This window comes from Mirounga leonina, unplaced genomic scaffold, assembly GCF_011800145.1.
Source record: "Mirounga leonina isolate KUSES-001 unplaced genomic scaffold, KU_Mleo_1.0 Mir_94, whole genome shotgun sequence".
Classification (NCBI taxonomy): Eukaryota; Metazoa; Chordata; class Mammalia; order Carnivora; family Phocidae; genus Mirounga; species Mirounga leonina.
Genome location: NW_023270855.1, coordinates 48,217,393 through 48,241,004, shown reverse-complemented (window position 1 = coordinate 48,241,004; position 23,612 = coordinate 48,217,393). Strand labels below are relative to the sequence as shown.

Here is a 23,612-nt window from a genome sequence, read left to right as displayed (position 1 = left end):
CTCTAGGCTTCTGCAATCTGATAAATTCAGCTCTTCTCCTTTTTCCCCAGGCTAGGCTGATCCACTGATTCCCACAGGATCTCTCTTTGTTTTAACTCTAGTATTAGAATGCCTTTTCTGTCTTCCACTACCTATTTAATCAATTCCCATCTTCAATTCTTTCTGTTAAAATACCTTGAGTGTTTCTATACATGGATGAACCTTGAAAACATTATGCTAAGTGAAATAAGCCATTACACAAAAGGACCAATATTATATGATTCCACTTATATGCAGTACCCCAAATAGGTAAATTCACAGAGATGGGATGTAGATTAGGGGTGCCTAGGTGACTCAGTCAGTAAAGTGTCTGACTCTTGATCTTAGCTCAGGTCTTGATCTCAGGGTTGTGAGTTCAAGCCCCATGTTGGACTCCATGATGGGTGTGGAGCCTACTTAAAAAATAAAAATAATAATGAACACTGGGTGCTATATGCAAATGATGAATCATTAAACTCTACCTCTGAAACTAATAATACATTATATATGTTAATTAATTGGTTTTAAATTTAAAAATAAAAATAATAAAATAAGATAAAAATAATTTTTAAAAGAGATGGAATGTAGACTAGAGGTTATCAGGAGCTGGAGGCAGGAGGGAATGAGGGTCTATTGTTTGATGATTACATAGTTTCTGTTTGAGGTGAAGAAAAGGTTCTGGAAATAGTGATGTCGGTTGTACTTTATGAATGTAATTCATCCCACTCAATTGTACACTGAAAACTGGTTAAAATGGCAAATTTTATGTTATATATATTTTACAACAACTTTTTAAAAATTAAAAAGGTGTCTATTTTTTTGAAACAGCTTCAGGAGAATAGGTATTATCTCTTCTTTGAATGTTTGGTAGAATTCCCCAGGGAATCCATCAGGCCCTGGACTCTTGTTTTTTGGGAGGTTTTTGATCACTGCTTCAATCTCATTACTGGTTATTGGCCTATTCAGGTTGTCAATTTCTTCCTGTTTCAGTCTTGAGAGTTTATAGGTTTCCAGGAAGGCATCCATTTCATCCAGGTTGCTCAGCTTATTGGCATATAATTGTTGATAATCATTTCTAATAATTATTTCTATTTCCTTGGTGTTAGTCATGCTCTCTCCCCTTTCATTCATAATTTTATTAATTTGGGTCCTTTCTCTTTTCTTTTAGATAAGTCTGGCCAGTGGTTTATCGATCTTATTAATTCTTTCAAAGAGCCAGCTTCTAGTTTCATTAATCTGATTTACTGTGTTTCTCGTTTCTAATTCATTGATCTCTGCTCTAATCTTAATTATTTCTCTTCTAATGCGTGGCAAAGGAAAGCTTCCAGACTCATTCTATGAGGCCAGCATTACCTTGATCCCCAAACCAGGCAAAGACCTCATCAAAAAGGAGAATTTCAGACCAATATCCCTGATGAATATGGATTCCAAAATTCTCAACAAAATCCTAGCTAATAGGATCCAACAATACATTAAAAGGATCATCCACCATGACCAAGTGGGATTTATCCCCAAGATGCAAGGATGGTTCAACATTCGCAAATCAATCAATGTGATAGAACACATTAATAAGAGGAGGGAGAAGAACCATACGGTCCTCTCAATTGATACAGAAAAAGCATTTGACAAAATACAAAATCCTTTCCTGATTAAAACTCTTCAGAGTATAGGGATAGAGGGGACATTCCTCAAGTTCATAAAATCCATCTATGAAAAACCCACAGCGAATATCAACCTCAGTGGGGAAAAGCTGAGAGCCTCTCCCTTAAGATCAGGAACACGAAAAGAATGCCCACTCTCACCACTATTGTTCAACATAGTACTAGAAGTCCTAGCAACAGCAATCAGACAACAAAAGAAATAAAAGCTATTCAAATTGGCAAAGAAGAAGTCAAACTCTCTTCTCACAGATAACATGATACTTTATGTGGAAAACCCCCAAAAGACTCCTCCCAAATTAATAGAACTCATACAACAATTCAGTAATGTGGCAGGATACAAAATCAATGCACAGAAATCAGTTGCTTACTTATACACTAACAATGCATCTGTAGAAAGAGAAATTAGAGAAACAATTCCATTTACAATAGCACCAAAAACCATAAGATACCTCAGAATAAACATAACCAAAGGGGTAAAAGATCTATACTCTAGGAACTAGAGAACACTCATGAAAGAAATTGAAGAAGACACAAAAAGATGGAAAAATATTCCATGCTCATGGATCAGAAGAATAAACATTGTTAAAATGTCCATGCTACCCAGAGCAATCTATACCTTCAACGCCATCCTGATCAAAATTCCAATGACATTTTTCAAAGTGCTGGAACAAACAATCCTAAAATTTGTATGGAATCAGAAAAGACACCGAATCACCAAGGAAATGTTGTAAAAGAAAAACAAAGCTGGGGGCATCATGTTGCCTGATTTCAAGCTATATTACAAAGCAGTGATCACCAAGACAGCATGGTACCGGCACAAAAACAGACACATAGATGAATGGAACAGAATAGAGAGCCCAGATATGGACCCTCGACATTATGGTCAAATAGTCTTTGACAAAGCAGGAGAAAATATGCAATGGAAAAAAGACAGTCTCTTCAATAAATGGTGCCGGGAAAATTGGACAGCCACAGGCAGAGAATGAAACTCGACCATTCTCTAACACCATACACAAAGACAAACTCAAAATGGATGAAAGACCTCAATATGAGACAGGAATCCATCAAAATCCTAGAGGAGAATATAGGCAGTAACTTCTTTGACATCGGCCGCAGCAACTTCTTTCAAGATACATCTCCAAAGGCTAGTGAAACAAAAGCAAAAATGGACTTTTGGGACTTCATCAAGACAAAAAGCTTCTGCACAGCAAAGGAAACAGTCAACAAAACAAAGAGGCAGCCCACAGAATGGGAGAAGATATTTGCAAATGACAATACAGATAAAGGGCTGGTATCCAAAATCTATAAAGAACTTCTCAAACTCAACACCCAAAAAACAAATAATCAAGTCAAAAAATGGGCAGAAGACATGAACAGACACTTCTCCAAAGAAGACATACAAAAAGCTAACAGACACATGAAAAAAATGTTCATCATCATTAGACATCAGGGAAATTCAATTCAAAACCACACTGAGATACCACCGTACACCAGTTAGAATGGCAAAAATTGACAAGGCAAGAAACAACAAATGTTGGAGAGGTTGTGGAGAAAGGGGAACCCTCTTACACTGTTGGTGAGAATGCAAGTTGGTACAGCCACTTTCTAAAACAGTGTGGAGGGCGCCTGGGTGGCTCAGTCGTTAAGCATCTGCCTTCAGCTCAGGTCATGATCCCAGGGTCCTGGGATCGAGTCCCACATCGGGGTCCCTCCTCGGCGGGAAGCCTGCTCTCCCTCTCCCACTCCCACTGCTTGTGTTCCTGCTCTCACTATCTCTGTGTCTGTCAAATAAATAAAATCTTAAAAAATAAAATAAAATAAAACAGTGTGGAGGTGCCTCAGAAAATTAAAAATAAAGCTATCCTATGACCCAGCAATTGCACTCCTGGGTATTTACCCCAAAGACACAGATGTAGTGAAAAGAAGGGTCATATGCACCCCAAAGTTCATAGCAGCAATGTCCACAATAGCCAAACTGTGGAAAGAACTGAGATGCCCTTCAACAGATGAATGGATAAAGAAGATGTGGTCCATATATACAATGAAATACTACTCAGCCAACACAAAGGATGAACACCCAACTTTTCCATCAACATGGATGGGACTGGAGGAGATTATGCTAAGTGAAATAAGTCAAGCAGAGGAAGTCAATTATCATATGGTTTCACTTATTTGTGGAACATAAGGAATAGCATGGAGGACATTAGGAGAAGGAAGGGAAAAATGAAGGGGGGGAGAATTGGAGGGAGAGATGAACCATGAGAGACTATGGACTCCGAGAAATAAACTGAGGGTTTTAGAGCAGAGGGGGGTGGGGGATGGGTTAGCCCAGTGATGGGTATTAAGGAGGGCACATACTGCCTGGAACACTGGGTGTTATACGAAAACAATGAATCGTGGATCACTACATCAAAAACTAATGATGTATTGTATGGTGACTAACATAACATAATAAAATAAAATTTGAAAAATTAAGAAATAAAATAAAGAGGAAAAAATATATTAAAAAGGTATCATACCTGCTGCAGAGCAAGATGGTGGAGGAGTAGGAGACCTGGATTTCGTCTCCTCTCAGGAAATCAGCTGGATAGGGATCAAACCATTCTGAACACCTACAAACCCAACAGGAGATCGAAGAAAGGAATAGCAACAACTCTCTGAACAGAAAAGCGACCACTTTCTGGAAGGTAGGACGTGCGGAGAAGTGAATCCGAGGTGATATTCGGGAGGATAGACGGCGGGGGAGGGGCCTCCATTGGCCGCTTCTGGCAAGTGATAGAGCCGCGGAGCACAAAATTGGAACTTTTAGGAGTCTGCTCCACTGAGGGACGTCACTCCGGTGGCTAAGCGGGGGGTGGAACCCTCGTGGGACAGTGTGGTCTCAGGACCCCTGGGGTCACAGAAAGACCGGGGGTGCCTGAGTGCGGCAGAGCTCCAAGGTATCGGAGCGGGGAAGCCGGCTGCAGAGGCGGAGCCCAGGCGCGGGCTCTCAGCTCAGGGTTGCCATTGACCGTGATCCGCGGCACAGTCGGGCCCCTGCTCCTCCAGCGGGGACCCAACAAGCGGCAGATCCGGGGAGACTCACCTTCCTCCCCCGGGAGGAGCCGCGCGGGAGTGCACCGCAGGGATCTGCTGGGTTTGGAGACTCCACCCGGGGTCGGGTGCCAGAGATAGAAACGCGCGGTCACAGGCCAGGTGAGCACGGAGTGCGGCCGGAGACCGGGGAGCCGGGAGTAACTGATGGCTTTTCTCTGGGGGCGCACTGAGGAGCGGGGCCCCGAGTTCTCAGCTCCTCCGGGGCGGAGATTGGGAGGCCGCCATTTTCACTCTTGTCCTCCAAAGCTGTAGGGAAAGCTCGCAGGGAACAAAAGCCCCGGAGAGCAAACCCGAGCAGATTACTTAACCCAGACCAGGCAAGGGTGGGGCAATTCTGCCTCCGGCAAAGACTTTTGGAAACCATGGCAACAGGTCCCTCCCCCAGAAGATCAGCGAGAAAGTCAGCCAAGACCAAGTTTACCGATCAATGAGAACGGCAGAACTCCAGCGCTAGGGGAATACTGCACATAGAATCCATGGCTTTTTTACCATGATTCTTTAGTCTTTCAAAGTTAATTTTTTTTAACTGTCTTTTTTTTTGAATTTTTCTTTTTCCCTTTTTCAAGCAACATCTTATCAATCCCTTTTTAAAAAACATTTTTATTTTTCATTTTTAGAGTCATATTCTATCCCTTCATAGTAGTTACCCGTATTTTTGGCATATATATAAGTTGTTCTCTCTTTAAAATTTTGAGATACAGTTTCTTCTAACAGAACAAAATATACCCTAAATCTCTAGTGTATGGCTTTGTTCTAGTCTCCCGCCTGATCACATTCTCTCCCTTTTTTTTTTCTTTTTTTTTAAATCCTCTTCTTTCTTTTTTCAACCAACTTCTTATCTTATCAATTCCTTTTATAAAATGTTTTATAATTTTCATCTTTACAGTCATATTCCACCCCTTCATCATATTAACCCTTATTTTTGTACATATATAAGTTTTTCTTTCTTTAAAATTTTGGGAGGCACTTTCTTCTAAAAGACCAAAATACACCCCAAATCTAGTGTGTGACACTAATCTTTGCACCAGCCTGATCATATTTGATCATATTCTCTTTTTTTTGTTTTGTTCTGTTTTTGTTTGTTTTTATCTTTTTCTCTTTTTTTTTTCCTTTTCTTTTTTCTTTCTTTCCCTTTCTTTTCCTCTGGTTTCAGGTCTTTTCTGATTTGTTTAGAGTATATTTTCTGGGGACGTTGTTACCCTGTTAGCATTTTGTTCTCTCATTCATCTATTTTCCTCTGGACAAAATGAAAAGATGGAAAAAATCACCTCAACAAAAAGAACAAGAGGCAGTACTGACTGCCAGGGACCTACTCAATACGGACATTAGTACGATGTTGGAACTAGAGTTCAGAATGATGGTTTTAAGGATATTAGCTGGGATTGAAAAAAGCATGGAAGTTATTAGAGAAGCCCTTCCTGGAGAAATAAAAGAACTAAAATCTAACGAAGTCGAAATCAAAAAGGCTATTAATGAGGTGCTATCAAAACTGGGGGCGCTAACTGCTAGGATAAATGATGCAGAAGAGAGAATTAGTGATATAGAGACCAAATGATGGAAAATAAAGAAGCTGAGAAAAAAAGAGATAAACAACTACTGGATCACGTGGGCAGAATTTGAGAGATAAGCGATACCATAAGACAAAACAACATTAGAATATTTGGGATCCCAGAAGAAGAAGAAAGAGAGAGAGGGGCAGAAGGTATATTGGAGCAAATTATAGCAGAAAACTTCCCTAATTTGGGGAAGGAAACAAGCATCAAAATCCAGGAGGCACAGAAAAGCCTTCTCAAAATCAATAAAAATAGGTCCACACCCCAACATCTAATAGTAAAACTTACGAGTCTCAGAGACAAAGAGAAAATCCTGAAACAGCTCGGGACAAGAGATATGTAACCTACAATGGTAGAAACATTAGATTGGCAGCAGACCTAACCACAGAGACCTGGAAGGCCAGAAAGGACTGGCAGGATATATTCAGAGCACTAAATGAGAAAAATATGCAGCCAAGAATACTATATCCAGCTAGGCAGTCACTGAAAATTGAAGGAGAGATAAAAAGCTTCCAGGACAAAAAAAGACTAAAGGAATTTGCAAACACAAAATCAGCCCTACAAGAACTATTGAAAGGGATCCTCTAAGCAAAGAGAGACCCTAAAAGCAACATAGACCAGAAAGGAACACAGACAATATACAGTAACAGTCACCTTACAGGCAATACGAGGGCACTAAATTCCTATCTTTCAATAGTTACCCTGAATGTAAATGGGCTAAATGCCCCAATCAAAAGACACAGGCTATCAGACTGGATAAAAAAACAAGACCCATCGATATGCTGTCTGCAAGAGACTCACTTTAGACCCAAGGACACCCCCAGATTGAAAGTGAGGGGGTGGAAAACCATTTACCATGCTAATGGACACCAAAAGAAAGCTGGGGTGGCAATCCTTATATCAGACAACTTAGATTTTAAGCCAAAGACTGCAATAAGAGATGAGGAAGGACACTATATCTTACTTAAAGGGTCTATCCAAGAAGATCTAACAATTGTAAATATCTATGCCCCTAACATGGGAGCAGCCACTTATATAAGCCAATTAATAACAAAACCAAACAAACACATCAACAAAAATACAATAATAGTGGGGGACTTTAACAGCCCCCTCACTGAAATGGACAGATCATCTAAGCAAAAGATCAACAAGGAAATAAAGATTTTAATGACACACTGGACCGGATGGCTTCACAGATATACTCAGAACATTCCATCCCAAAGCAACAGAATACACATTCTTCTCTAGTGCCCATGGAACATTCTCCAGAATAGATCGCATCCTAGATCACAAATCAGGTCTCAACCAGTACCAAAAGACTGGGATCATTCCCTGTATATTTTCAGACCACAATGCTTTGAAACTAGAACTCAATCACAAGAGGAAAGTTGGAAAGAACTCAAATACATGGAAGCTAAAGAGCATCCTACTAAAGAATGAATGGGTCAACCACGAAATTAAAGAAGAATTTAAAAAATTCATGGAAACAAATGAAACTGAAAACACAACTATTCAAAATCTTTGGGATACAGCTAAGGCAGTCCTTAGAGGAAAGTATATAGCAATACAAGCCTTCTCAAGAAACAAGAAAGGTCTCAAATGCACAACCTAACCCTACACCTAAACGAGCTGAGAAAGAAGAGCAAATAAAGCCTAAACCCAGCAGGAGAAGAGAAATAATAAAGATCAGAGCAGAAATCAATGAAATAGAAACCAAAAGAACAGTAGAACAGACCAACAAAACTAGGAGCTGGTTCTTTGAAAGAATTAACAAGATTGATAAACCCCTGGCCAGACTTATCAAAAAGAAAAGAGAAATGACCCAAATCAACAAAATCATGAATGAAAGAGAGATCACAGCCAACACCAAAGAAATACAAACAATTATAAGAACATATTATGAGCAACTCTATGCCAACAAATTAGATAACCTGGAAGAAATTGATGCATTCCTAGAGATGCATCAACTACCAAAACTGAACCAGGAAGAAATAGAAAACCTGAGCAGACCTATATCCGCTAAGGAAATTGAAGCAGTCATCAAAAATCTCCCAAAAAACAAAAGTCCAGGGCCAAATGGCTTCCCAGGGGAATTCTACCAAACATTTAAAGAAGAATTAATACCTGTTCTTCTGAAAATGTTCCAAAAAATAGAAACGGAAGGAAAACTTCCAAACTCGTTTTATGAGGGCACCATTACCTTGATCCCAAAACCAGACAAAGACCCCATCAAAAAGGAGAACTACAGACCAATATCCCTGATGAACATGGATGCAAAAATTCTCACCAAAATACTAGCCAACAGGATCCAACAGTACATTAAAAAGATTATTCACCACAACCAAGTGGGATTTATCCCTGGGCTGCAAGGTTGGTTCAACATTCGCAACTCAATCAACGTGATACAATACATTAATAAAAGACAAACAAGAACCATATGATCCTCTCAATAGATGCAGAAAAAGCATTTGACAAAGTACAGCATCCTTTCTTGATCAAAACTCTTCAGAGTATAGGCATAGAGGGTACATACCTCAATATCATAAAAGCCATCTATGAAAAACCTACAGCAAATATTATTCTCAATGTGGAAAAACTGACAGCTATCCCCCTAAGGTCAGGGGCAGGGATGTCCACTATCACCACTGCTATTCAACATAGTACTAGAAGTCCTACCCACAGCAATCAGACAACAAAGAGAAATAAAACACATCCAAATCAGCAAAGAAGAAGTAAACTCTCACTCTCTGCAGATGATATGATACTTTATGTGGAAAACCCCAAAGACTCCACCCCAAAATTGCTAGAACTCATACAGGAATTCAGTAAAGTGGCAGGATATAAAATCAATGCACAGAAGTCAGTGGCATTGCTATACACCAACAACAAGACAGAAGAAAGAGGAATTAAGGAGTTGATCTCATTTACAATGGCACCCAAAACCATAAGATACCTAGGAATAAATCTAACCAAAGAGACAAAGGATCTGTACTCAGAAAACTATAAAATACTCATGAAAGAAATTGAGGAAGACACAAAGAAATGGAAAAACGTTCCATGCTCATGGATTGGAAGAACAAATATTGTGAAGATGTCAATGCTACCTAGAGCAATCTACACATTCAATGCAATCCCCATCAAAATACCATCCACTTTTTTCAAAGAAATAGAACAAATAATCCTAAAATTTGTATGGAACCAGAAAAGACCTCGAATAGCCAGAGGAATGCTGAAAAAGAAAAGCAAAGCTGGCGGCATCATAATTCCAGACTTCCAGCTCTATTACAAAGCTGTCATCATCAAGACAGTATGGTACTGGCACAAAAACAGACACATAGATCAATGGAACAGAATAGAGAGCCCAGAAATGGACCCTCAACTCTATGGTCAACTCATCTTTGACTAAGCAGGAAAGAATGTCCAATGGAGAAAAGACAGTCTCTTTAACAATGCTGTTGGTAAAATTGGACAGCCACATGCAGAAGAATGAAACTGGACCATTTCCTTACACCACACACAAAAATAGACTCAAAATGGTTGAAAGACCTCAATGTGAGACAGGAGTCCATCAAAATCCTAGAGGAGAACACAGGCAGCAACCTCTTTGACAGCCAAAGCAACTTCTTCCTAGAAACATCGCCAAAGGCAAGGGAAGCAAGGGCAAAAATGAACTATTGGGACTTCATCAAGATAAAAAGCTTTTTCACAGCAAAAGAAACAGTCAACAAAACCAAAAGACAACCAACAGAATGGGAGAAGATACTTGCAAATGGCATATCAGATAAAGGGCTAGTATCTAAAATCTATAAAGAACTCATCAAACTCAACACCCAAAGAACAAATGATCCAATCAAGAAATGGGCAGAAGACATGAACAGACATTTCTGCAAAGACATCCAAATGGCCAACAGACACATGAAAAAGTGCTCAACATCACTCGGCATCAGGGAAATACAAATCAAAACCTCAATGAGATATCACCTCACACTAGTCAGAATGGCTAAAATTAACAAGTCAGGAAACGACAGATGTTGGCAGGGATGCGGTGAAAGGGGAACCCTCCTACACTGTTGGTGGGAATGCAAGCTGGTGCAGCCACTCTGGAAAACAGTATGGAGGTTCCTCAAAAAGTTGAAAATAGAGCTACCATACGACCCAGCAATTGCACTACTGGGTATTTACCCAAAAGATACAAATGTAGGGATCCAAAGGGTTACGTGCACCCTGATGTTTATAGCAGCAATGTCCACAATAGTCAAACTGTGGAAATAGCCAAGATGTCCATCGACAGATGAATGGATAAAGAAGCTGTGGTATATATATACAATGGAATATTCTGCAGCCTTCAAAAGGAATGAAATCTTGCCATTTGCAACGACATGGATGGAACTGGGAGGGTGTTATGCTGAGCGAAATAAGTCAATCAGAGAAAGACATGTATCATATGACCTCACTGATATGAGGAATTCTTAATCTCAGGAAACAAACTGAGGGTTGCTGGAGTGGTGGGGGGTGGGAGGGATGAGGTGGCTGGGTGATAGACATTGGGGAGGGTATGTGCTATGTGAGTGCTGTGAATTGTGCAAGACTGTTGAATCACAGATCTGTACCTCTGAAACAAATAATACAATATATGTTAAAAAAGAAGAAGAAGAAGATAGCAGGAGGGGAAGAATGAAGGGGAGGAAATCAGAGGGGGAGACGAACCATGAGAGACGATGGACTCTGAAAAACAAACTGAAGGTTCTAGAGGGGAGGGGAGTGGGAGGATGGGTTAGCCTGGTGATGGGTATTAAAGAGGGCACGTACTGAATGGAGCACTGGGTATTATACACAAACAATGAATCATGGAACACTACATCAAAAACTAATGATGTAATGTATGGGGATTAACATAAGAATAAAAAAATAAATTAAAAAAGAAAAAAAAAGTTTTATGAACTAGTAGTATAACTCCTGGTGGTAGAATGATGGGATAAACTGCTACAACCTTTGGAAAGCACTAGATTTGTCAAAAACTATAAAAATATTCTCTAATTTTGATCCAGTAATTCCACTTTGGGAAAGTTATCATAAAGAAATAATTCAAAAAAAAAAAGAAAAAGACAATTTTAAGTGGTTATTTCAGCCTTATCTGTAATTTTAAAAAGCAACAAAAAGGTTGAGTAAATCATCATTTAAGCACTCCATGGAATATTAAGCAGCCATTAAAGTGGTAATCATAAAGAGTATGTAACAGTGAGAGAAGAAGAAGAGTGAGCACAGAATGTAGGGTAAGAGTAAGCTCAGAGGAAAATAATATGCTCCATGCATTTCCAACCAAGCTCAAAAAAATATGCATATGGGCCAAGAGTAGAAGGAAACCAATTGTGCAAAATTCTCCAAATACAGCATGATTTTTTACACAAGCTGTTTCCTCTGCCCGGAATGTTCTTACACACACAGACACAGACACACAGATGCAAACATTCATATACACACATATAGATTCATATATACACATATGCCTACACAATACACACACACATACACTTCACACACATACACACAAGTACACATACATACATAAGTATATACATGCATAAGCATACATATACAAACACTTAAGTATATACCTTCATATGCATACATAGACATGCCCACCCAACACACATACACATACATACATACACATACAAGTACACATCCACATACACACTTATGCACTCATGTGCACAGTACTAGGGTCTGAATTGTGTCCTTCCAAAATTTGTATGTTAAAGTCTTAACCCCCAGTACCTCAGAATGTTACTGTATTTGGAGATAAAGTATTAAAAGAGCTAATTAAGATAAACTGAAGTCATATGAATGGGCCAATATGTGAATAATCCAGTATGGCTAGTGTCCTTATAACAAGCGATTAAGACCAGGACAGTTACAGAGGGAGAACCATGTGAGGACACAGGGAGAATATGGCCAGCCAAAAATGCAGGAGAGAGGCCTCAAGAAAAACCAGCTCTGCTGACTCCTTGATCTCACATTTACAGCCTTCAGAACTGTGAGAAAATAAAATTGTTGTTTAAGCCATCCAGTCTGCAGTACTTTGTAATGGCAGCCCTAGGAAGCTAATACACACTCACATACACCCACACAATACAAATACACACGTATGTGCACATTCACATACACACATATGTACTCATATATACACATATGCCTACACAACACACATACACATGTGTGTACATATTCACATGCACACATATGTGCTCATATGTGGGCATACACATATGCCCACGCAATACACATACACAAACACTCCCTTCTCCTTCAAGACCTGACTCACATCACCACGTTTGTGAAGCATTCCCTGACCCTTTCAAGTATATGAGTTGCTTCTTCCTCCAGTATCTAACGCTTCAGAGACCTCCATTCATTCATTCTTTCATCCCACAAATATCAGTTAAGCACTGACATTCTTCCAGGAGCTGAGAATAAAGCAGTAACCAGATGCAATCTATTCTCCCTGGCATTTGCACTCAATTATAATGCTTATCTCATTGTATTGGAGTTCTTTGTTTGTATGCCTGTCCTCTTCCTCAGGCTATGAGCTCACAAAATATCTACCAAATGATATCTGTATCAGAAGAGTAGGGAACTTGATGGATTTCTGTTGACCTCATTAGTTGGATGAATACATTTGCCAAAATGTGTGTATGTGAATGTGTACTTATGTGTTTGTGTGTGTATACTTAGGTTGGTGGAGATCTAGATTCTGTGGTTTGTTAACTTGGATTCTTCCAAAAGCAGACAAGACAAGATCTTGGGTGCTTATCTCTGTCAGGAGATGGCAGCGGGGAGAGCAAAGTGGAGACACTTAATCCATCTTTCCTACTGTAACTTTGGTTAACATAGAGAACAACAGAGTAGGTTGTCAAAAGAGGTCATCATTAGAAATGATCTAGCAGAGTTTGGTGCACTGACCAAGGAAGATGGAAGATTCTGGACTGAGACAGCATTCAGGGCTAGGCAGTTCTGAGTGGGATGCACTGAGAGTGTACTGAAAACCCACTCAGGACAAAGGATCGAGACTTGGGAGGTAGGAGGATGCACAGAAACAGTCCTGAGAGACAAACAGCAATAATTATCAATTCTTTTTCACAGATAAAGAAACTGAGACTCAAGAGATAACACCACTTGCTTACATTTTTGCAACAAGTAAGGAATAGGAGTGATACTCTAACTGTGGCCCGCTTGCAAAGCCAGAGCTCTTCCTGTTCAGCCCACTGTTGTCAATGGAAAAACCTAGAAGTGCCTGATTACAGCAAGAAATCCTTAAAGGTCTGTGTCCATAGTGCTGAAATGGCCCAATCCCCCACACACATCGTGCCAAGGGCATCAGCCTCTAGAAGCCCAGAGGCACAAAGGTACAAAGTCAGAGGTACATGGCAATTGGCCAGCTTTGCACAGTAAGGTGTGCCTGCCACCTGCAGGAGAGCCAGGACACAGCCTCGCTCAGTGCTCTTTACAACCATGACTTCTACCTATGAGCACCATATTGACCAACAGCAACACCCAAAATTAAGGAGAAGCACAGTCTGAAACTTTCTACTTTGCCTCAAGTGAACCCATTCCTCATTGACTGTATACCTGGCTATAATCAATCAAACTGATGAGAATAGCCATTCTCTTTCCCTTTCCACCCAGCTAGACATTACTCCTTCTTGGCTAGATCTGACTAAGGGCTATGACTTTGAGAATGCAACACTGTCAGTTGAGATCTAGGGCAACATGTCCTGTGCTGGAAACACAAGCAAGCCTGCTGAGCTCTAGAAACCACCAAGGAACTACGTGCAATGACCACAGGCACTTTTATTGAGTGCCGACTGTATGCAATAGCTGACCTATGCACTTTACATACATTGTGCCTACAAACCTCACAACCTGCCTACGAGGTAAGTAATAGTATTATCCTCATATCTTAAGTGAGGAAAGGAAGACTCAGTTGTATTCAATTACATCTCAGGGATCTCACATCCACCAAGTGGCAGAGCTAAGGCTTGTCTGAGTTTAACCACTATACTTTTCTGCCTCTCAACATTCCCAGAGACCAGCAGGCATATACAGGAGAAGGTGCCTAGTAGCATGGAAATAGACCAAACAGACTGAGCTCTACCATCCTCCAACTGAGTGACTGAACCAAGCTCTCACAGAGAATGTTTATTGAGCGCTTACGATGTAGATTCTCAGGCCTTTGGAATATTTTATCTATGATGCTCACTCAAACACTGGGTATCAATTTTAGGGATCCTTCCCAAGGAAAAGAAACTCAATTCAAAATATCTTACCCAAGTTATACTGCAGAGCAGTGAAAAGAGGTAAACTACTGTTATACACAGCAACTGTAATGACTCTCACAAATACAATGTTAAGTAAAAAACAACAGGAAAAAAATTATACATGACTGTGTTTAATGTTCAAGAAAAGGCACACTAATCTAAGGTGTTAGAAATCCAGAAAGTGGTTATCTTTGAAGAGAAGAGATGAATAAGAATGTGGAGTCATAGGGGCACCTGGGTGGCTCAGTTGGTTAAGCGACTGTCTTTGGCTCAGGTCATGATCCTGGACTCCCAGGATCGAGTCCCACATCGGGCTCCCTGCTCAGCGGGGAGTCTGCTTCTCCCTCTGACTCTCTCCCCTCTATCTCTCATTCTCTCTCTCACAAATAAATAAAGAAAATCTAAAAAAATGTGGAGTCATAAAGGGGCTTTGGGGTACTGGATAGATGATTGATATAGACAGATGATGGATGGATAGATGATGATGATGATGATAGATGATAGATAGATAGATGATAGATGATAGATAGATAGATAGATAGATAGATAGATAGATAGATAGATAGATGATAGATAGATAATGGATAAAATATATACAGTTTTATATCTAGTTTCTTACAAATATGTGTACATAAAATATATATAGTAGTACATATATAGTTTCTTAAAAGCTTAAACATACACTGACACAACCCAGCACTCATATTCTCAGAGATATGAAAACGTATGTCCACACAAAAACCTGCACATGAATGTTCATAACAGCTTTATTTGTAATAGTCAAATTGGAAACAACCTTTTGTGAATAACTGGAAAACACATTACAGTTCATCTATACCATGGATACTACTTAGTCATAAAAAGGAAGGAACTATTGATACGTGCAACCACTTAGTTTAATCTCAAGAATATTACGCTAAGTGTAAAAAGCCAAGCTCTATCGAAAGCCTACACACTGTGTGATTCCATTAATATATCCTGTTGGACATGACAAAGTGTGAAATAATATGTGTACAAAGTATTCTTTTTAGCAAAGACTGGAAACATTCATCAAAAAAAATTGATGAAAAAAAAAGAAAATTGCACTCCTGGGTATTTACCCCAAAGACACAGATGTAGTGAAAAGAAGGGCCATATGCACCCCAATGTTCAGAGCAGCAATGTCCGCAATAGCCAAACTGTGGAAAGAGCTGAGATGCCCTTCAACAGATGAATGGATAAAGAAGATGTGGTCCATATATACAATGGAATATTACTCAGCCATCAGAAAGGATGAATACCCAACTTTTACATCAACATGGATGGGACTGGAGGAGATTATGCTAAGTGAAACAAGTCAAGCAGAGAAAGTCAATTATCATAGGGTTTCACTTATTTGTGGAACATAAGGAATAGCATGGAGGACATTAGGAGAAGGGAAAAATGAAGGGGGGTGGAATTGGAGGGAGAGATGAATCATGAGAGACTATGGACTCTGAGAAACAAACAGTGTTTTAGAGGGGAGGGGGGTGGGGGGATGTGTTAGTCCAGTGATGGGTATTAAGGAGGGCACGTACTGCATGGAGCACTGGGTGTTATACGAAAACAATGGATAGTGGATCACTACATCAAAAACTAATGATGTATTGTATGGTGACTAACATAACATAATAAAATTTAAAAAAAAAAGAAAATTGATATAGATTGTGGCACCATCTACTCATGTGAAATAAAGAGCTGTAAAAAAAATTAAGGCTATGAAAATACCACCAAAATAAATTAAGTAAAGGGCAGACTCTGGAAAACAGTATGGATGTTCCTCAAAAAGTTGAAAATAGAGCTACCATACGATCCACCAATTGCACTACTGGGTATTTACCCCAAAGATACAAATGTAGGGATCCGAAGGGGTACATGCACCCCGATGTTTATAGCAGCAATGTCCACAATAGCCAAACTGTGGAAAGAGCCAAGATGTCCACTGACAGATGAATGGATAAAGAAGATGTGGTATATATATATAATGGAATATTATGCAGCCATCAAAAGGAATGAGATCTTGCCATTTGCAACGACATGGATGGAACTGGGAGGGTGTTATGCTGAGCGAAATAAGTCAAACAGAGAAAGACATGTATCATATGACCTCACTGATATGAGGAATTCTTGATCTCAGGAAACAAACTGAGGGTTGCTGGAGTGGGGGTGGTGGGAGGGATGGGGTGACTGGGTGATGGACACTGGGGAGGGTATATGCTCTGGTAAGCGCTGTGAATTGTGCAAGGCTGTTGAATCTCAGATCTGTACCTCTGAAACAAATAATACAATATATGTTAAAAAAGAAGATAACAGTAGGGGAAGAATGAAGCAGTGGGGGGAAATCGAAGGGGGAGACGAACCATGAGAGACGATGGACTCTGAAAAACAAACTGAGAGTTCTAGAGGGGAGGGGGTAGGGGGATGGGTTAGCCTGGTGATGGGTATTAAGGAGGGCACGTTCTGCATGGAGCACTGGGTGTTATACGAAAACAATGGATCGTGGATTACTACATCAAAAACTAATGATGTAATGTATAGTGATTAACATAACATAATAATAATAAAAAAAAGTAAGGGGCAGCAGATAAGATGAGTACTGGGTGTTCTATGCACTGATGAATCACTAAATTCTACCTCTGAAATTAATTTAAAAAACACTAAAAAATAAATTAAGTAAGAAATGCAAGATGTAGAACAGTATGATAGTATGCTACTTTCATGTACAAAAAGAGGGGAGAATGTGTGTGTGTGTGTGTGTGTGTGTGTGTAAAGAGACTCTGGAAGGTTATATAAAAAATCATTAATAGGGACAATCCATTGAGGGGGCTTGTTCAGAACTGGAGGGATGGGGACCTAGACTGGACACATTTTAAAAGAAATTTTTTTAAAGACAACGGAAAGCCAATGGAAGAGAAGGTAAAAAGAAAAGGATTCCAGGATATAAGGGAGCAGAAATTAGGGTCATGATGTGAGCAACCCAACAAAGGCTCACCAACATTGTTGGTGGCAAGAGTAGAACAGAGATTCCCTAATCCCCACGCAAAGTGCACTTGGTAGGGTTAATGAAGACTGAGCTCTTCATGTGGCTGACAGGAGGGCATTTTTTTTATTATTATTATGTTATGTTAATCACCATACATTACATCATTAGTTTTTGATGTAGTGTTCCATGATTCATTGTTTGTGCATAACACCCAGTGCTCCATGCAGAATGTGCCCTCCTCAATACCCACCACCAGGCTAACCCATCCTCCCACCTCCCTCCCCTCTAGAACCCTGTTTGTTTTTCAGAGTCCATCGTCTCTCATGGTTCATCTCCCCCTCTGATTTCTCCCCCTTCATTCTTCCCCCAGGAGGGCATTTTTAACAAGGATGTGGTTTGAAGTCAAGCACAGCATCTGACCTATGGCAGGTAACAAGAATTGTTTGATAAATTCATTCATTTGCCCTTATTGACTTTTCTGACTTTCTAGTAGCTTTCCTTGGCAAACCAGACTGCATAAATTCTCTTCTTTGTTGAATTTCCATCATGACAGAATGAATGAAATGACATTGATTCAGGCATCTGAGTGCCCTGTGGAGGGTTTGGACCACCAGACCTCCCTGCCTAGGAACTGCTATGAGGCTCAGTCTGGGCTAGGAGAGGATTTGGCTGGGGGGTGGAGGGGAGTGTTCAGTGAGAGTGAATCCCTGGTGACTTTTCCATCTCCTCACCCCTCCGTCACCTGAGAGTGCACATACCCCAGGGAATAAGCCACATGTGGCAAAAATGGAAACAAAACAATTAGCATTTTCTTTCTTAACAAGGAGCCATGGGGATAGAGTCCCCAAGAGCCCCCAAACTGTAAATATCCTACTGCGTCCCTGGCCCCCTGCTCACCTGCCCCAGGCGGGGCCAACACATCATTGCCCCCACCCAGACATCAGACTTGTCTCAGCCACCACAACTTGAGTGGTCTCCCTCTGCCCTTCCTGAGGGCTTAGCACTGACCTCAGGATCTTCTGGAAGTCAGTGGAGAAGGAGGTTTGCCAAGAACATCCTCTTGGTGATACCATCCTCGTGAGTGAGGGATGGGGAAGGAGAGTGAGCTGGACGGGACTGGGAAAGAGGAAATCCTTCCGTTTCTGGATACCCAGAGAGAGAAGTGTCTGAGACCAATTCCACACCCTCTGAGTGGATAGAGGGCACAGAGGGCACACCCTCTGTAGCAGGTCATGAGAAGAAAGAACAGTTAGAGTCTGCAGTTGAGGGACACCCACACAAATGAGAGAGATTGAAAAACAGTTCTCTCCACTGTGGGTGGTGGTTCTCCAGATGTGGTCCCCTGACTAGCAGCATCAGCATCCCTGGGAACTTCCCAGAAGTGCTGATTCTCAAGCCCACCCCAGACACTCCAGGGCATGGCTCCAGCCCTCTGGGAGACATTAATACAGCTCACAGTTGAGAACCACTCCTCTAGTGCACCCAAGGACTTCATGTCAATACCCAAGGACAGCTGCACATGTGTTGCCAAGAAGGGACTCTCAATAATGTATGCAGCCCAGAGGAACCTAAGCATCACCTTCAAAGCCTCAAACAGAACTCTGAAAAATCACAATAAGTAGTAAAATATTTGGCTAGCAATCTCTTGAGGTTACCAAAGAGGAGATTATACTGCTTCCCTTCCTGAAAGCCCCCTTTCAACACCTCTTCCACCTCCAGGGGTCCTGCTCCTCATGGCAGATATTTGCATCCCTCCCCTTGTTCTCACAACACCTCAGAGTCACATATAACCTCTCCTATACATACCTATCTACCTACTGTGTTCTCCCTTATACATCCTGATCCCCCTTCAGCTAACCTTAAATCTTTCTGGAGACCAGCGTTCCTTGGAAGGCAGAGTGATAATAATTTTAGATGCTTGTGATTGAATGGTTTTCCTAGCAAGTATTGACAGCAGAGTTTAGCTTTGAAATGCCTCTTCTCATGAAGCGCACTCAGAGAAGCAATGGCATGTGAGAGAGTAAAAATAAATCTGTCCAGATGGGACATGGTTCAGGTGCAAGCTGAGGGCCCCCTAGCATCGCTCTCAGCCTGGCTCCTCATTGTCAGGTGTGGTCAACACCATCTCCCTCTCCTGGATGTTGAGAGACCTGCACATAAAGAACCTGTGACTCCTAAGATGGCTCAACACTCTGCGTACCTGGGTGGTGCAGTCAGGTAAGCGCCTGGCTCTTGGTTTTGGCTTAGGTCATGATCTCATGGGTCTTGAGATCAAGACCCACGTCAGGCTCTGTGCTCAACAGAGCGGGGGGGGCATGGCTGATCAAACTATCTTTGGCACGGATGCTTGAGTTTCTCTCTCCCTCTCCCTCTGCTCCACCCTCCAGCTCGCTCGCTCTCTGAAATAAATAAATAAATCTTAAAAAAAGAAGAAGAAGAAAAAGAAGGCTCAACACTCTACAGATATGGTCACTAAACGCCTCTGTTGTGTTCTTGTCCTCAATTGCCTTTAAGACATGGGGACCTAACCAGGTAAGCAATGAGTTAAAGAAGATCCTCTCTTTGCTGAAAAGAGTCAATATTGAGGTTTTACAAAAGCGTGGTGAGTCATGCCATGCTGGGCTTTTCCTATATCATCCATGTATTGTAAGAGAAATATGTGGCACCTAACACACCCTCTATAAATGTTCACGAGTGAAAGGAAGAATCACTGTGCACACCAGGGGATGGAGACCTGGAAAGGCAAATGCAACCAGGCTTTGGCAGTCTCGTGTGGATGGGATAAACATATGCTTTCTTTGGGCTTTTGACATGAAGCTGCTCCTAAGTCCCAAATTGCTGAAGCCAAAGCAGAGAGGAGTTCAAAAGTTACCTCTGACTCTGCAGATTAAAATGGCCAAGGATGAACTCCCAATTCCCTTCTAAGTACATGGGGAAGTAAAACCAGGGTCATCCCCATTAGCAGTGTTAAATGGGTGAACAAGAATATTATCACAACATGCCTACATGTGGGCATTTCTTTAAATGTTGGTCTCACATTGGTCACTATTTTCATATCCATTCATAGCAGAGTGTTCTTTTATAAACTCACTTTTTTTGTCATCATATTTCTTACAGGAATAAGCACATGGCAAAATTTGCTTTCCATCAAACAGGCATTTGGGCACATTTTTGTCATTTTTATGAAACCAGCTTACCTTTGAACCATCCAGTCTGTGTCTGGGAGTTTTATTTTGAATAAACTTCTTAAACAGCTGTTTGACATACTATAACAATGTATATTTTCCTGAGGGTAAAAAACTCTTTCAATTTCTAGTGACAGCCTCTCTAGAACATAAGAGAATATAAAAAATTTTGTCCTGCAAACCTACTACTAATGGCAAAATATACTTCCAAAATACCATTAACTTTAAATCTCCAGATACTTTTTTTTTACCATGGAAGTTTTCTTTAAAACCTCCATTTAACCAGCTTTCTAGGTTCATCCATGGTCTCTACATCCTCCTGAGCATTTATTGGGTGCGTCTCACAAAGGATGAGAGAGGGTCTAGTGTAGTGATGACGTGGTAGAAGATCACAAAGTGCCCCAAATAAATTTGGCCATCATTGGAAGCAGAGGAAAAGTGTGAACTGTCTTTGTATCCTTGGTCATTAACCTGAAATGGATGCAAAAATTGTATCATGTGAAGGAAGGATGAAACGGAGGGAGGGGAGAAAAGAGAGAAAGATGAAGGGAAAGGAAGACAAGGAAGAAAAGAGGCTGATCAGATTCCCTTTCCCTGTGCTGGGTTTCAGTTTAGGCTTGATTCAGCTTAATTTTGTTTTCTGCGAAACTTTGTTCCACTGAAAACACAAGGGTGTTTATGGGCAATGTCTAAGTTGTCTCTAAACAACTGAGTTAGGTTTTTGAGATGCAAACTATCTTTGGCACGGATGGGTTTGTTGGGGAGAAACAGAAACCCACAGATTTTCACAGAACTCTATAATCTTAGCGGGGGCAGGGGGCAGGACTGGAACTCCATCTCTGACTCCCAGCTTTGTGTTGCTTTCCTCTCCCCTTTTTTCCTTCACAGTAGACACAGGCTGTCCATGGAACCAAAAAAACAAAAAAAAACAGAGTCTCAGAATTTCTCCTTCTGGGACTCACAGAAAAGCCAGAGCTTCATACTCTCCTCTTTGGGCTGTTCCTCTCTGTGTACCTGGTCACCGTCTTTGGGAACCTGCTCATCGTCCTGGCCATCATCACAGACTCCCGCCTCCACACGCCCATGTACTTCTTCCTCTCCAAACTGTCCCTTGTTGATACCTTCTTCTCTTCCACCACCGTCCCTAAGATGTTGGTGAACCTTTGGACCCAGAACCAGGTCATCTCCTTTGTGGGCTGCCTTGCTCAGATATACACCTTCCACCTGTTAGGGACCATGGACAGCTCCCTCCTGGCTGTGATGGCCATTGATCGGTTTGTGGCCATTGTCTACCCTCTACGCTACTCAGTCATGTGTCTGTGGGTTGCTGGGGGGGGGGGGGGGGGGGGGGGGGGCATGGCTGATCAGCAATCTCCGGTCACTCGTGCACACCTGCCTCATGGCTCAACTGACCTTCTGTGCTGGCTCCGAAATCCCCCACTTCTGTGATCTCATGCCTCTGTTGAAGCTCTCCTGCTCTGACACGCATGCCAGCGAACTGGTGATTTTTGCTTTTGGCATCATCATGGGCATCAGCCCCCTCTCGTGCATCCTCCTCTCTTACACTTGCATTTTCTGGGCAGTCTTCAAGATCCCTTCTGCTCAGGGCAAATGGAAAACCTTCTCCACTTGTGGGTCACACCTCTCTGTGGTATCACTGTTCTATGGCACCATCTTTGCTGTGTACTTGCAGCCCACGTCTCCTGCCTCCTCCCAGAAGGACAAGGCAGCTGCCCTGATGAGTGGGGTGGTCATCCCCATGCTGAACCCCTTTATCCACAGCCTAAGGAACAAGGACATGAAGGCAGCCCTGAAGAAGCTCATCAGCAAAGCAGTCTCCTCTCAGTCCGAGAATAGAACAGTTGTTGGGTACTTAGCATGTTCCAGAACCACTGTTGGGTGGTGGGAACACAGAGATATGTCCCATCCCTGCCCTCAAGGCATTCAGAATTGAGTGGGGGATAGAGATATGTAAATAAATCATTATGGCACACCGTGGTAAGTGAGTCATAAAGATGAATGAAAAACTGTGGGAAACCAAAGGGAGAGGTGTGCATTTTCCCCATGATTTCTCTTCCCCATGAAGATCAGAAGGCTTCAAAGAAGTCTTAAATTGGTCCTTTCTGGGGTATTGGACTTATGGGATCACTACGTGGGTAATATAGTTGAACAAAAGATTGGCTACACCATTTTTTTTTTTGCTATACCATTTTAATATTGATAAAGACAACACATAGTAGCCAGTTACAACACCATGCTTCCTAAGTGACCTGAAGAAGGACAATGAAAGCATCTGTTGAGATTAGCTCACTTATTATTCGCTTCAGCAGCCACCAGCCTTGGTTTCACGGGGACCTTGTGACCACCTCTTGTGCCCATGACTTTGGGGATCTTTGTCATCATCAGGCCTCCCGTGTGCACCTCCCCCACCCCACCCCCCATGTATTGGATCATAAGAGGCAATGACATTTGGCTTCCAGGTATTGTGATTCAACAGGTTGGCACTGAACCCTGGAATCTGCCTTTTTAAAAAGCTCTCCAGGTGGCCCTGAAGCAGGGAGTACACAGACCTCTGTCTGAGGACACAGGCCCTTGGACTAGCTGCAGAGTCCATGTGTTTCTTGTGATGTCCATCACCTGACTTCAAACCCAATCTGATTCTACAGGCACGATCAGAAACAAGCAGATAGGATGGACTGGAATGCATGGAAAGTTAGTGTTGGGAGGTGAATTGTGTCTCCAAAGAAGATGTGTCAAAATCTGACCCCCTAGGACCTCAG

General features: G+C 41.5%; 1 protein-coding gene across 1 annotated transcript; it reads left to right on the top strand.

Moving 5' to 3' along the window:
- Window positions 1-17,035: 17,035 nt before the first annotated feature.
- LOC118005990 (olfactory receptor 1I1) lies at window positions 17,036-22,807 on the top strand. The gene is given in 5 exon segments (XM_034998472.1): window positions 17,036-17,060; window positions 21,767-22,145; window positions 22,147-22,675; window positions 22,677-22,761; window positions 22,764-22,807. Coding segments are annotated over 5 exon segments (1,062 nt in total).
- Window positions 22,808-23,612: the final 805 nt, after the last annotated feature.